The sequence below is a fragment of the Artemia sp. Qi Xiang Cuo genome, chromosome 15 (assembly GCF_049724085.1).
Source record: "Artemia sp. Qi Xiang Cuo chromosome 15, ASM4972408v1, whole genome shotgun sequence".
Taxonomy (NCBI): domain Eukaryota; kingdom Metazoa; phylum Arthropoda; class Branchiopoda; order Anostraca; family Artemiidae; genus Artemia; species Artemia sp. Qi Xiang Cuo.
This window is the reverse complement of record NC_142808.1, coordinates 42821262-42836668: the sequence shown is the minus strand read 5'-3', so window position 1 is coordinate 42836668 and position 15407 is coordinate 42821262. Positions and strand designations below refer to the sequence as shown.

General features: G+C 35.1%; 1 protein-coding gene across 5 annotated transcripts in view; it reads left to right on the top strand.

Moving 5' to 3' along the window:
• LOC148943690 (polynucleotide 5'-hydroxyl-kinase NOL9) overlaps positions 1 to 15407 on the top strand; it is a 90449-nt gene that overhangs the window by 61759 nt on the left and 13283 nt on the right. For all 5 annotated transcript variants that reach the window (XM_089100987.1, XM_089100989.1, XM_089100991.1 and 2 more), the window contains exons 4-5: positions 2273 to 2507; positions 5348 to 5458. In XM_089100987.1, coding sequence (XP_088957113.1) covers positions 2273 to 2507; positions 5348 to 5458 — 346 coding nt within the window. The remainder of the gene's footprint in view (positions 1 to 2272; positions 2508 to 5347; positions 5459 to 15407) is intronic.

Sequence of the window (15407 nt, the reverse complement as noted above, 5' to 3'; positions counted from 1 at the left end):
ATAGGAATTCTTGAATTTTCCCTGGAAACTTCCCTCCCCCCACCCTAAAATGTATGCATGCTTCCCAATAACAAATACTATGCGTAAACAATGGGCACATTTGATAACTTAAAGATCTTTCTCCTGGGGCTGTGGGAGGGATCATAGTTATTGGGCCTTTCAACTATGATGAACAAAATGGTTACCTCGAAATTTTGATCGGACGATTTCGGGAGAAAAGGGGGCGGAGAAGAAGGCCTAGTTGCCATCCAATCTTTTGGTCACTTAAAAAGGGCACTGGAACTTTCAATTTCCGTTCGAATGAGCCCCCTCACGATGCATTAGGACGACTGGGTCCATACGATCACCCCTGGAGAAAATAACAAACAAACAAAACAAAAATCCGTGATCTTTCTTCTGTACAAAATTCCACATTTTAACAGATAGGAGCTTGAAACCTCTAAAACAGGGTTCTCTGATATGCTGAATCTGATAGTGTGATTTTCATTAAGATTATGTGACTTTAGGGGGGTGATTCCGCCTTTTATCGAAAATCAGGCAAACTGTCTCAGGCTCTTAGCCGTTAATGGGTAAGACTAAACTTAATAAAACTTGTATAATTGAAATTAGCATAATAAGCTGATTCTTTTAATACATCTATTGGTATCAAAATTGGTTTTTCAGAGTTTGGGTTACTATTGAGCCGGGTCGCTCCTTACTTACAGTTCGTTACCATGAACTGTTTGATTTGGGTTAAATGAATTATCGTACGTTGTCGTATTAACTCAAAGTCAAATAAAACAAAAAAAGCTTCAATTATCATCAGTGCAGCTGTGGCAATTAATGGCGTTATATGGTACTTTTGGGAGAAATAGATCTGCTACCCCCCCCCCCCCCGTCCTTTAAACCATGCAAGATCTATGAATTAATGCAAGACTTTTTTGTCCTCTGTTTTGAAAAATCTTTTACTAACAAATAAAGTTCAAATAGGGATAAGTCCTTTTATTAGAAGGTGAAACAGATCACATCTACAGTGACCGTCATCAGTAGATAAATTAAAGTGTTACAAATAAAACAAAGCATATTCATACTGAAAAAGTATAACTATTTCTGGGTCACAAATGGTTTCTGGCTCATTGGCTGAGAGGGTTCAACAACAGGGTTCATACCAAGTCTTGATTTTTAAATTTATCCTTAATATTGCCTTAATGTAGAAAATACCTTAGTCGAAAAATCGTTTCTATCCCAATAGTGATCCCTTGCCTCCTTTGAAGTAAATGTACTCTGCAAACTCAACTTATCAACTACGGTCACCCATTTCTACTTTCCGTCTTCATCTTAAGAAAAACAAAGAAAATTTAGAAAATATTATTGGCAGTGAAAAATTAAAAGTCACAGCTAAATCTATGAAGACCTAAATTGTAATTTAGAGTATATAACTCAAAATCTTAATACCCTGACTTTTCATACTTCAGCCTGACTTGACACCTGACACATGGACATTACTTTAAGTTTAATGTCGAAAAGGAATTACCGGAACAAAATTGATGTTGTCATCCCCTCAAGTAGGCTAAAAATCATTTCCCACTTTCTAACCTCTTGGAGTGGAATGTATGCTTTTTTATCGTGCACGATAACATCTTACGCGTTTCAAAATTTAAAATTATACTTTTGTTAACATCTGCAAAGTGTTTTATTTGTATCTGTTACAGGCATTATAAAATTGCCATAATAGCACACAACTAGCTGTGGACGTCACACTGTCAGAAAATAGAACAGAGAATGAAGTGAAAAAAAAGTTAACAAGGAATTATCAAAGCTTTGCATGGCGTTTTCAAGAAATATTATCTTCTTAGTATTTTAATTATTTATTTATTAATCAATTAAAGGGATAATTACTAAGAAAATCCACTGTGAGGCAAATAAAATTAAATATTCTAGAGAGGTTCTTTGATACTAGAAGTACTTCGGGAATTTTGGCCACCCTGTGTCAAACTATCATATTCGTTTAATTAGAAGGCTCTCGTAGCACCCGAAATGAACGCAAAATTATCAAAAAGAAAACAATTAGACATGCTGACAAAATATGGAACGAAGGAGTTTACTAATCTGTTCGTTCGAAGGAGTAATCAGTTTATATTTGAAGTTTAAACGTTTTTACGTATGTGCACAGTATAAAACATGTATCTTATATAGGTTACATTGTATATTGTACAATGTATAAGCTACATATTTTCATTATTCTTTAAAGATATACATTTTTATTTTTGTATGTATACAAATACTATTTTAGGAGTGGGGGTAGACTTGCTTGTTGATACACTGAGATTATCAAATCCCAGTCACGTGGTTGAAGTGGGCAGTCGAGCCGCGAAGAGAAATTATCCCTTTCAGTTAGATCCCCATCTAGTATCTATTGTTCAAAAAGGGATATTAACAAAACCATCACCTGGAGACTTTCTGTTGAATTATGAACATACTCGGGTTCAATCAATGTCGGAATCCGCGGCTCAGCCAGTTGGAGAATGGTAAGTTGTTGTTGTTTTTTTGTTTTTTTCGCTAGTTGATTCTCTCTGCGTTGAAATGGAGATATGAGCGTCTTTGTTTTGATAAAAACAAGGGTATTTTGTAGAAAAGAAAATGTTTAACTTATCTTCAGGCTTCACTAGGCTTCAACAGTGCTTATTTAAACCTATTAAATTAGTTTTATGCTTATTTTACGTTATAGCCGAGTTGATGCAGTTCGTTCTCTTCAAGGGTATTTTGTAGAAAAGAAAATGTTTAACTTATCTTCAGGCTTCACTAGGCTTCAACAGTGCTTATTTAAACCTATTAAATTAGTTTTATGCTTATTTTACGTTATAGCCGAGTTGATGCAGTTCGTTCTCTTCTAGATAGAAAATTCTTAGTTTATTTATCTATCAGGATAAATTAGACATTTTGTTTGTTAGAATCTTACGTAAAGATTTTATTGAGCTGCAAAATCTTTACTATGATTTTTTTTTTCATCTCAATTATAATTTCTGGTTCATGTTGGCACAATTAGTTTCAGTCCAGTTAGAAGATAGATTAAGCGATGATAAAAAAAAAACCGCATTCTATTATCTTATTACAATTGATTTTTGTAACTTATAGATTTTAATAAATAATTAAAATTATTAAATTGCGTTCAACAGCGCTTATTGGAACGTATTAAATTAATTATTTGATTATTTTGCGATAAAGCTCAATAAGCCGCAATCCGTTCTTATCTAAATAGAAAATTCTTGGTGTATTTATCAGGATAAATTAAAAGTCTTCCTGTTAGAACTTTTCTTAAAAAGGGCTATGAAGGAGTTAAATTTTTAACTTTATTGGTTTTCTTTTCATTTCGTCTGTAGTTTTTGATACAATAGGTACATATTGGTACAATATAGTAAACCCCAGTTAGAAGATAGATTAAGCAATGATACTAACCCCGCGTTCTATTATCTTGTTGGAATTGATTTTTGTAACTTATAGATTTCTATAGGCAATTAAAATTTGATCTTTAAATTTTAATTTGAAAGATCACTGCTTGTTGGAACCTATTAAATTAATGATTTGATTATTTTGCGTTAGAGCTCAATAAGCAGCAATCTGTTCTTCTCTAGATAGAAAGACTCGGTACATTTATCTATGAGGATAGATTAAAATCTTCCTGTTAGAAACGTTTTTAATAGATGTTGTGCACCAGCAATGTTTCTAACTCTAATAGCTTTTTTTTACCTCGACTAATTTTTTTATATTAGGAATATCATGGGCGTATTTAGCAGGAACGTTAGACCACTAAGGTTTAACAATTTCTTCCAATGTATAAATTACTTGCGTAAATAGATATGCGGCAAAAATTGTAGGAGGTGAGAGTTAGAAGGGGTATTAGAAGATTTTCTTTGTGGATTGTCTAAAACCATCAAAAGTAGTATTTATGTTCCCGAATTTGTAATTTTTACGGAGGCAGAGGGTCATTTTAACAACTATTGCAGTCCCTCCCTCCATCCTTCCTTGATTATAGGCAGGTTAATCTGTATGAGACCTCAAAACATTTTTAGTATAGAATAAGGAGCTGCTAACCTGATAGTCTAATTGTCTGGTATCTAGTAAAGCAACTTTAATTGACTATCTGTTACAAAACCAAAATATTCACAAATTCTAAGTTACATAAATCCATGCTGGATTATCTATTACCTAAATCTGGGCTGGATTAAATATTATTTTAGGCTCCATGAATTTGTTATTTGTTGGGCAGCTGTCTTGCTTTAAAAACAATGTGTGCAAGGTACAAGGTAAGTCAATTGAGGAAGGGTACAATAGAACGGGGAAGGCACGTTTGCAGAGCTGTGAGTGAAATGCTTACCTGCAACAGCTCTATAAACTTATAGTGAAACACCCATGGGCTTACGAAGTAAAGAAATAAGGGCAGTGTGAGAGTATTTCAAGTGAGTAAATCCCCAATAAGTTTCTTTTTAGGCGCCCACTTTCATTACATTTTGGGGTTGGAAACGGTGGTTCCTCCGCAATATGCAGGCACGATAACGACGTTTTAAAAAAGAAAAAATTGGTATTTTTAGATACTGTGCATTTAATAGTTCGCTCATAAAATCAAATTATTTTTCTTTTTTACGATTTTTCTGCTTATTGTCTCAACAGTTTTCCTCATATGAACTCTCTTAATTTTATAAATTATTTAAGTTTTTTATTAATTTTTATTATATCTCTCAGTTAGCCTTTAGTTAAAGTTATGTTTAGTCATAATTATTTTATTACACTGGTTCATTTACTGGTTGCTTAAATAGGTGTTATAAGTGGATTTAACCTAAAGCAGATAGATTTAATATTTGGTTATATCGATTTTATATCTGTTTGAATTTTGTCAGTGTAATACCCCACATATTTTACACTACGGATAACATCAAATAAAGGACAAAACTGTCAAACTTTTGTTGGCATACTTTTGAGAGCTAATAATTCAGGTTGACCACTCAAATTAGACCTAGTTGCTGTCCTTTTTGTCCCTTAATACAATACCTAGCTTCAAAGTTTGTCATTCTCAAATCCCAGAAAATGAATTTGAAGGCAATAAAATCTCTAATATTCGGGAGGGAGGGGGATCTGAAATACGAAAAAAAAACTACACTCTAATTGGCATAGGAAATTGAGGTTTTTCCTACAAATCTTTATATTGGGGGAAAGCTCCTACCTCTCTTCCTGTATGGAGGTAAATGTATGAACGTAGTATCCTGCAAACCTTGTTTTAATGTTTGTACAACTGTCACGTAATTTATCTTTTATTTTCTTCCTTTTTTATGTTGTCGCTAGTTAAAATGATTTATAGTGACAATTTTCCTAGGGGTCATAGACCGGCCAGTCTTCGAGAATACGTCGTGTTATCATACTTAAGCCAGCTGCTTCGTGACAACATCCGTCCGTCTCAGGCTGTCAATTCCAGTGAACCCATATGGTAGATTTTTATTTCTTTTCGTCTAGATTTTTCTCATGTACATGGTAAAATTTGTCCTGCTTAAGCCGGTTTTATTCTACTTAAGCCAATTGCTAGGCGACAATTCCCGTCCGTCTCAGGCTGTCAATTCTAGTAAATTCATATGGTAGATTTTATTTCTTTTTGCTTAGTTTTCTCTCAAGTTCACTGGTAAAATTTGGTATTTGATACCTCTGAACTACCTCTGATGCCTCTCAAACTCTGAAAACCTTACCAAACCAAGAGAAGTACAAATCAAAAAGAGATTCAGTCAAAGCCAAACATCTTTATTTATTTGAATTACGTAATAATGTATTTGAACATGTAAGATGATTGAATTTTGTGCAAGGAAAATATAAACTTATCGGTGTTCAGTTCAGACTATATAGCCTTCCTTTTTCTTAGTGGAGGGTTGGTCTGTGACAGCTTACTACTGTTTATTACAGAATTCAAGGCATTAAACTACCCTAGTGTATATTTCGATTGCGATGCCGTTTGTTAGGGTGCGTTCATGTTTGATAGAGTGAGTGTGGTAATTATCGAGGCCTTAGTTTGGTTTCTGTAGGTAGTAAATCACTTAGTAATATCATAGTTTTTAGACTGAGAGATGTCGTAGACAAAGTTTTAAAAGAAGAACAGTGCGGTTTTAGAAAAGGTAGAGGATGTGTCGACCAAATTTTCACTCTTAGGTTAACAATTGAGCAGTGCATTAGTTGTCTAACACCTTTGGTCCTCAGTTTTATAGATTACGAGCAAGCGTTCGATTCTGTTGATAGAAGAGTTTTAGCAAAGGTCTTATCCTTGTATGGTATACCAGACAAATACATTAAAGTGATTTGTGCCATGTACGAGAATAACACTGCTGCTATTAAGGTAGGAAATGAGGTTAGCAGCTCGTTTCGTATTAAATCAGGAGTTAAGTAGGGTTGTGTTCAATCCCCCTTTATTATGAATCATTTTGATCGACTTTGTCTTAAGGAACACAGAAAAGGCGATGGGAGACCACGGAATCAAATAAGGAGAAAAAACTGTCCATGACTTTGATTATGCTGATGATTTAAGCGTCCTAGATGAAAGTGTCAGCAAAATGAATGAACTTTTAGTGGTAATAGAATAGGTTTGAAAATTAATGTTAAGAAGACTAAGTCACAAAGGCTAGGAATAAGGGAAGATGAAAAGGTGACGTCGGGTAGCGAAAAGATTGATCCGGTGGAAAGCTTCACTTACCTTGGTAATATTATTAGTAAAGACGGTGAGAGTAGTGAAGATGTTAAAAGTAGAATAGCCAAGGCTCAGGGTGTTTTTCACAGTTATAAAAGTATCGAAGAATAGGAAGATAAGTCTGCAAACCAAGATTAGAATATCGGAAGATACAGTAATGACAGTGGTCAAACATGGCTCTGAAGCATGGACGTTGAGAAAAGCGGATGAAGAGTTACTAGATCTTATCCAAAAAAATTGCGTACGGATTGTTCTGGGTACCCAGCTGACTGATCGTATTTCAAACAAAAGGCTGTACGAAAAATGTGCTTCAATACACATTATTGAAGCACATTTTTTTTCATTGTGGCCCTTTTTAGGGCTATAATGAAAGAAAGGTTTAGATGGCTAGGGCACGTTCTGCGGATGAAGGATGACAGATTGCCGATAAATAAAAGTTCAAATAGGGATAAAATCCTTTTAATAGACAGTGATGATAGAAATTCACAAAAATACCAGATATTTCGGTCACATATACAGTGACCGTCATCAGTAGTAAAACTAGTAGTAAAACTAGTTTTACTACTGATGACGGTCACTGTATATGTGACCGAAATATCTGGTATTTTTGTGAATTTCTATCATCACTGTCTATTAAAAGGATTTTATCCCTATTTGAACTTTTATTTATCGTCATGGAAAGGCAGTGTGGTCTCCGAAATTATCTACGACAGATTGCCGAAGATTGTCCTTTTTGGTCAACCGTCTAGGGGCTAAACGGAAAACAGGTCGTCCTCATCTGGGCTGGGAGGATGTCATAAATAAAGGTTTAAAGGAAATGGGATCCTCCTAAGAGGGTGTAAAGGGGGAGGCTTTGAATAAATTGGGATGAAGGAGGAGCGTGCGTAGCTATGTTGACCTTAGGTGGCTTGGTGCTGCGGTGAGTTGTCATTAGTAGTAGTAGTAGTTCATGTTTGACGAAAAAATGTAGTATACTTCATAAAACAGTCTTTTTATATATGGTATTAACACCCTGATGCTAATTTTTGTAGATGGCATTAGTTACAATAAAAAAAATGGAAATAAAACTAGAAAGAAAAGATGCTAATCTTTCCAAGATAGGAGGGTAAGCAGTACTTCCTGTAGCTTTCTGCAGTTTATACGTATTGCAGAATTCAGTTCATTGAAGAATTGAACTATCCTGGTGTATATTTGGAGTTCGATATTCTATGCGCAGAATATGATCATGTCTGACAAAAAAATGTGGTGCTAATTCATAAAGTAATGAATTAATATAGGTGGGACTAATATTTTAATGCTAATTTTTATAGATGGCATGGGTTTCTGTAAAAAACGAGAATAAAATTAGAAAGATGTGATACCATTCTTTCCAAAACAAAGGGGCAAGCCCCCCCTCCCCTAGAAAAGCCTAAAAAGGGTTGTGAACAGGTAGTTTTTGACAGACGAGGTAATTTAATTTAATTCATTCAAAAGTGGGAGGTAAGGAATCAGTAGAAAGGAATATCCAGCTGTCCGCTTAGATAGCCCTCCTGTACATCGTTAAAATTTAGTATTTGATAATCTAAAATGACGTTTGTAATTATGCGAAAGAAAAATATTCGTTTTTGTTTGACGAAGAAACATATTTTGTTCCTTTATGAGACAATATTAATAAGCCTATAATGTTAATTTCTGTAGATATTATTGGTTTTAATAAAAATAAAACAAAGAGAGAATTGGCGCTAATTTTTCCATGACTGTGAGGCTTGCAGCACTCCCTTTGAATACCCAGTACCCTCGTCAAAAAAATCCTAGTGATAATCGACCCATAAAAAAATATATCCGATTGTCTCAGACTGTCAATTCCAGAAAACAGAATCGGTATGATTTTATTGTTTTTGGCCTAGATTTTCCTCAAATACATTGCTAAAATTTGGTAGTTGACATTCTATAATGGTGTTGTTACTTATGTTTTGGAAAAGCATTCGTTTTTTACGTTTGACCGAAAAGAAAAATCTTTTTTTATGACGAAATGTGGAGAATATTGAAATACGAAGTTGCAATTAAAATAAGTAGGAAAAGAGAACAAAACAAGAAATATTTTCAAGTTTTACAAAACTGGGGGGGGGGGGGTAGTCAGTGGCCCTTATAATAATTTTCAAGTGGGAATATTCATAATTTTTCTTACTGTTATGTTTTTTTATCTTCTTGTTTTCCAATGCCCCCCCCCCCGTCTTAGTCCATGCAAGGAGCTCAGAAAGCTACATTGGAAGTAAAAAAAAAAAATTTAAATATGATGCAAGGAGACAGAAAGACAAAAACCATTGTCGGTAACTTCTGACAGATTACAAAGCAACGAGTAACCGAGGCGTCTCCGAAGATCTAATAACCTAGCCTGAAGCATCAGTTTGTTTCTGGTAATCAGAGGAGAATATACGTTTTTCAATATTTGAAGGGTAAAGTTTTCTTATTGTACAGATAGCCAGATTTCCTTAACAGATGATCAATTCATATTCTGATAAGTCTATCTTTTTCTATCTCACGGTAGGGGGATTGGGTTGAAACTTAGTGTAATATCTTTTTGGGGTAGGAGAAAGGTAAGGGGACTTAGAATTTTTCGTTGAGGGAAATGTAGCGATGAAAATTTTTATGTGACTATAAAGAAAGTGTGGCTATAAAAGAAAGGGAATGGGCTTAATTGTGGTCATAAATATTGACCGCGTCAAAGGTAATATTATGCCCAAAGGTCGTGAACTTACACCTTATAAGTTCTCCGATAGTGCCGCTTATAGCGCTAAGGATTGAGCCAACAAGCCTCGCGCCACAGCAATGGGGAGTGAAGTAACTTTATGATCGCGCCGCCCTCAATTATTGAGAGAAAATAAAATGTGTAGAAATATAAATGTGACCTCTTTTCCTTGAGCTATCTGGCGATCAGATTCCCTGGGAACGTTTCCTTGGAGATATGCGAACTAATTACTTGTTATTAGACTGGATACAGACATATAAAATGAAATAAACACAGGTAAAAAGAAATAGATTTATGGAGACTTACATATTTAGGTGAACAGCAGTGGGTCACTTCAAATGACAACAACGGTGACTGAGATACAACAATGAAAGAATTGTAAAGATCGTACGCCGAAATAATTCTATCTAAATGGTCCTGAATCTGATTTACGAATATATCCAAAAAGCACTTGTACCCCACTATCAAACGTAGTTTTTTTTTTGTCCTGCGCTCTAAGAACTGGCTCACAATTGGCTCAAGTGGCACAAGGATGTGAACCCTTCGTCCAATAAATTGTTTTAAATATTTCTGATGATTCAAACGTTCACATGGATCTTATAGTTTAAACTTTCTTAGAAATATTGTGCGTAGCATCTTTTTTATTGCCCACTATCTTAGCGAAATCCAAAGCTTGGATAGCGCCGTTCTTTGTCTGAGGCTACTTGCAATTTTTCTCTTTGCTGATTTAGGACTTTTCTTTCATTTTGACACTAGATTTAAACTTAATTAGGGGAAGTCGGAATTATCTTTAGAAAGAAGGAACTTTATTTTGGTATTTTAAATACATCGCATTTTATTCACGGTACATATTACCCTTCCCATCAATTAATGACGTCCCGTCATTAGCAATTGCTTGCCTTTGGGCTTTTGAAATGTTCGCAATTTATTAAATATTTATTCTACATAATTTTGATTGACATTGTATGATTTCATGTTTATATTTTGGCTTACTCAGGAGTGCTAAAAATTTTCTCTATTGCTCTTCTTATTTTATTCTACGTCCCTATCTAAAATTCATCTACCGGACAAAGATTATTCATGGTTCTAGGCTAGCTACTGTACTAAAGATTTTTCTTTTTTTCTACATCTAACACTGATTACTTTTACATTTTCAACAAGGTTGGGGCTATTCGACCTTTACATAAGATTTTTTTTTTGAATTCACTTTTTACAGGGCTTTTTTTTTATTTTGCTGTCTATGTGGCACACTACTTTCTATCTACGCTGCATTAAATGAATAGCTCGACAACGCTACACATAATTCTATCTGGACATCTAACACTACATACAAGAACGATTTAAAACACACAATATTGGGTTTACCATGTTCACTGGTAACATTAAAACACTTTCACTGTGGATGTTTGCTACGCAACGTTAATGATAGGATATCGAGATTTTGGAGTTATCAAAGTTATTAAGAAGTAATATCTGTAAATTCACATCTATTTCATCACCATTCGAGTCTATAGTGTACTCAATCCTTCTGTTGTAAATTATTGTCCTTTACTCTTTTCGTCTTGGCAAAATTTTTAAAGCACTTACGTTATGGTTTCTTCATGGGGCAGTTCAAGCACGATTGTGTTCACACGATGAGCTTTCTCTAATTCTCAGTTGTGAAATGATGCTTCCAACTACAGGTGTGGGAATATTCTACCAAGGATCATTCCCACCTGTTTATTGACAGTTCGTAGGATTCTTTATTATCAATGGGCTGAACATTGAGAGGGAGTTTATTTTTTTCTCAAAATGTAATTTTTGGAATCTTGTGATATACAAATAGGATGTGTTCTCGCATTAAATTATTCATTTGTGTCTCTTTTAAAATTGGTAGCTCATGGCTTGCGTCGATTAACCTGTGTGGTGATTCTTAGTTTAATCACGGGGGAATTGAAGTTTGGATTTGGAACAGGTGGCATCAAACTATAGTGACTCCTTCAACATATTGTCTTTAACTTGTGGGAGGGGTATATTGTCACTGAGGGGTTGGTCACTGGGGTTAATTTTGGTTTCCAGGTCCATTTTTCAGAATTTAACTCGTCACATTTATGGGATAACAGAGATATGACTTTCCACACGGAGGGGATAGGATGGATTCCGAGAGATGGTCGAAAGGGATTCGACGCGTGAGTCTGTGACGCATAAATAGTTTTTGTGGTCATCAAAAATCATAACTATGTAGTCATATGGAATATGGGTCCATAATGATTGTCAGAGGTAATATTTATGTACTTATATCTTGTACTGGTCGATGAGGTTCTGAGAATTGATGTGATTATATAGTTCGATACTGTACTGTATTCTGATATTAAAATATAATGTTACCTGATACGCAATATAGTTCATGGTCGAAGAAACAACGATCAAAACGTAACTGTAGTTTTCGTAGGCATATCTGGGATGGAAATTCGCTGGAGTCTATGGTGAGTACTCTTCGTTGGTTGATGTATGATGAAAATAGATTCTACTAGGTTGTATCTGCACTGGGAAACTCATTTTAATGCTCTATATCCAATATGTCAATCCACTTCCTGTAATAAAAATAACGAGGCAGAATCACACGTTCTTTAAAGTAAATACTCATAGTACAAATAAGTCACGTATCGATTGGGTACATGAATTTTACGCTACGAGACAGAGTTAAATAAATACACTTAATATTAGTACACAAAACGAAATTTTTATCATGTTGGTGGAAATATATATGTAAAGTTCCCATTGGGAAATTCCATACATAGAAGTTTCTTCTAACTTCTTATAGCCTAACGACGATATAAACGATTAATTCTTTAACTTTAAGTGTGTTCTGTTACTATGATTTCTAATAGACACTCCTATATTCACGTTATTTTAACTTCCTTCAATAGTTAGTTTGTTTATTATTAGATTTAAAATAATCATTTAAACAGAGTTTATGCTACATGATTAATTTTTTTTTTAGGTCAAATTTTACAACATATTTCCTGCCTGCATTGTTCACGCACGTCCGCGCTATTTAAAAAATGCATGTTGCAGCGTCATAACCACACGGTTTTACTCAAACAAATTTACAATGAGGGAAACAAGACATAGCGAGGACGAGTGGAGACTTCCATGCCCACTCGATTTCACATGTCGTTCCTATTCCTTGGCTTGAGTGTTCTCAGGGGTCTTTAAGTTAAGCTTCTGTAGTTCAGCTATTTCCCCGTGGTCTTCCCTTGGTTCTCGCTCACTTGGTCTCATCATTTTTCCGTAATTACAAGTCAATAGGGTTCTTATGGTCATGGAAGTTGCAAATAAGAAACATACCGCCAGTAGTATGTTCCACCAGAAATTGGATGAGAATAATCCGTATCTATCATCCACATACGTTAATCTTTGGTCTTCATTTGTAAATGTTGCACGCCCGCAACAAACAATACGCTGCTTGAGGGCGAGCTCCCCCCCAGACTTCCCACAAAACGTGGTCCGTCCATTTAGATTTGATTACACAACTTAATACTGAGTAGGGGACGGTTTCCATGGATCATTTTGTAGGAGTATAAGTTGAATTCCACGGAGGAGTATAGGGACGGTCTCTCCCACTTTGGGCCTTTCTCTCTGATCACCAATGTTTTAACATCACTTGTATTATTTTTTTTTCATTAATGTTTACTTGGTTAACTTTACTTGTACACTTTTAAATTTATTATGGTGGCTCACAAGTTGATTTTCATAATGGATTTGTAATTTGTCTTTACAATACTTAGGGATATTTCCATTTGTCAGGTTTTTTAACCGTTCTGCCTGACTTTGTCGTTTTTTATCTTCTGTTTCTTGTGGTTTTTTATTTTTAGTTTTTTCTAGCGAAATAAGATCAAATTTTTTGTATTTTTTTTTCAAGGATTATTTCTCTTTTCAGTTCGTTTGTTTCGCGTGTGCAGCGACTTGAATCGGTTTTGCTTTCCGCATTCCTTTGATTACTCTATGTTCTGATTCGTCGTCAGACTTTTCGGAACTAGTTTCCAACGAATCTGGATTAGACCTTTTAGAGGTGGCACTTTTTGAGGTGTCACCTGCCCTTACTTCGTAAATTTCTACTCCTTTGAAAGTAGAAGGTTTATTCTCTAAGTCCTCGCTTTGAGTTTTCAACTCGGGGGATTTAAAAGATTCTTGCGAGCTTTGGGAGGAATTAAGAGTTTTTGCGGGGTTCCTCCACTGTTTGAATGCCATGTCCTCAGGGGGATGGGGCATTTTTTGCACTAGGGTTTCCCTCCATGAAGTCCACTTTTTAGGCTTGACCTTGGACACAGTTATATCATGATATTGTCCTTGCTGGTCTTCCTTGGGAGTTTTATTCTCGGTCAATGTACTTTGACTCGTTTTTATGGGGAAATGTATTAAATCCACAGCTTCTCGCAGATTTGTTTTAGTTGAATCTTTGGGAGGAGTCTTCTTTACAGTAATACCGGGGGTTTCTACAGCTCTGTTTAATTCCTCCTGTAAAGACAGGGGCCTTTCTATCGGTGTTGCAGGGGAAACCATATCGTCTGGAAATCTTTTGGAGGAACAAGGGGTCGAAAGGCTATCGGGGAAAAATTGAGTTTTTGGAGATATTGTATAATCTTATTCGCCTGCGCTCTCTGATGATGAACTTTTTTAATCTTTTGGTATTCCTACTCTCTCTGGTAGTAGAAATGTTCCTTCAGGAGTAATTAAATTTGTTATAGCTAAAAATGCCTCAATAATTTTCTCATTGCTCTCATCCTTCAAATAGTCTAGCTTGAAATTAAACGGTTTTAGTTGTGCCAATCTTGATCTAGGGTGCTCATTTTCGGCATTTGATGAATCTGTAGAGGAGGGATGTAATACCAATCTCTCTGGAAATTTGGCTCTTTTTATTCGGCTAACATGTGCCCTGTAAGTTCTTCCGCTATCGGGGTTCTCCATTTTAAAAGTATAATCGTTATCGTACTTTTTGACTATTCTCTACGGTCCAGAATATTTGTTGGAAAGTTTTTTCCTTCCGTTTTTGTTTCGTTTTAGGTAGACGCAGTCTCCTACTTTGAAATCTATACTCCCCTTGACTTTGGGTTGGTTTCTTAGCTCTTGGTTTATTTTACATTTTTCCAAATCTTGCCTAACTATTTTATAAGTTTTCCTCATCCTATTTAAGAATTTTTGTTTGTAATCCTCCGAGTTATTATAATATTGCCTAGATTCAATAATCTCATCATACGGGATTCTAAAATCACGACCAAAAAGTACATAAAATGGATTGTCTTTGGTTGTTTCTGAATAAGCAGTGTTGATTACGTTAGTTAAATAACGTAAGAATTGATCCCAGTCGTTCCTATTGTCTTTTGTATAAATACTTAATACGCTCGAAAATATTTTATGCCTATTTTCTATTTTACCATTAGCTTGTGGGTGGTACGGAGCTGTCACCATTTTCTCTATATTAAGAAAACTCATTAAGTCTTTTGTTACTTTTGAAACAAAATTGCTTCCGTTTTCACTCAAAACCTTATTTGGAACGCCAAATTTTAAAAAAAATTTTGGTAACACCCTACTTGTGGCGTACGTACCTTGATTTTTTAATGCTTTTGCAAAAGTAAACCTTGAAAAGTGATCTATAACCGAAAGAATACAAGTATTGCCTCTGCTGGAAACAGGCAAGCCTCCACTTGTTCCGTATAAGTCAAATGAGATAATATCGAAGGGGTACTTTGCTACTGGGACCCTTCCCATTGGAGGATTAGGATAAGCTGGAGGGATTTTTCTTAAGTTACACGCTTCGCATGTACTTACAAATTCTTTAAGTTTTGTCATTGCTGACGGCACGTAAAAATATTGTTTTAATTTATGGAAAGTTTTCATTATTCTTAAGTGTCCACCTGTATCTGAATGAAAATATTCAAATGCAGGCACTATTAAGTTTTGTGGTAATACAGGTATTATTGAGGTTTGGTTTCTATTTGT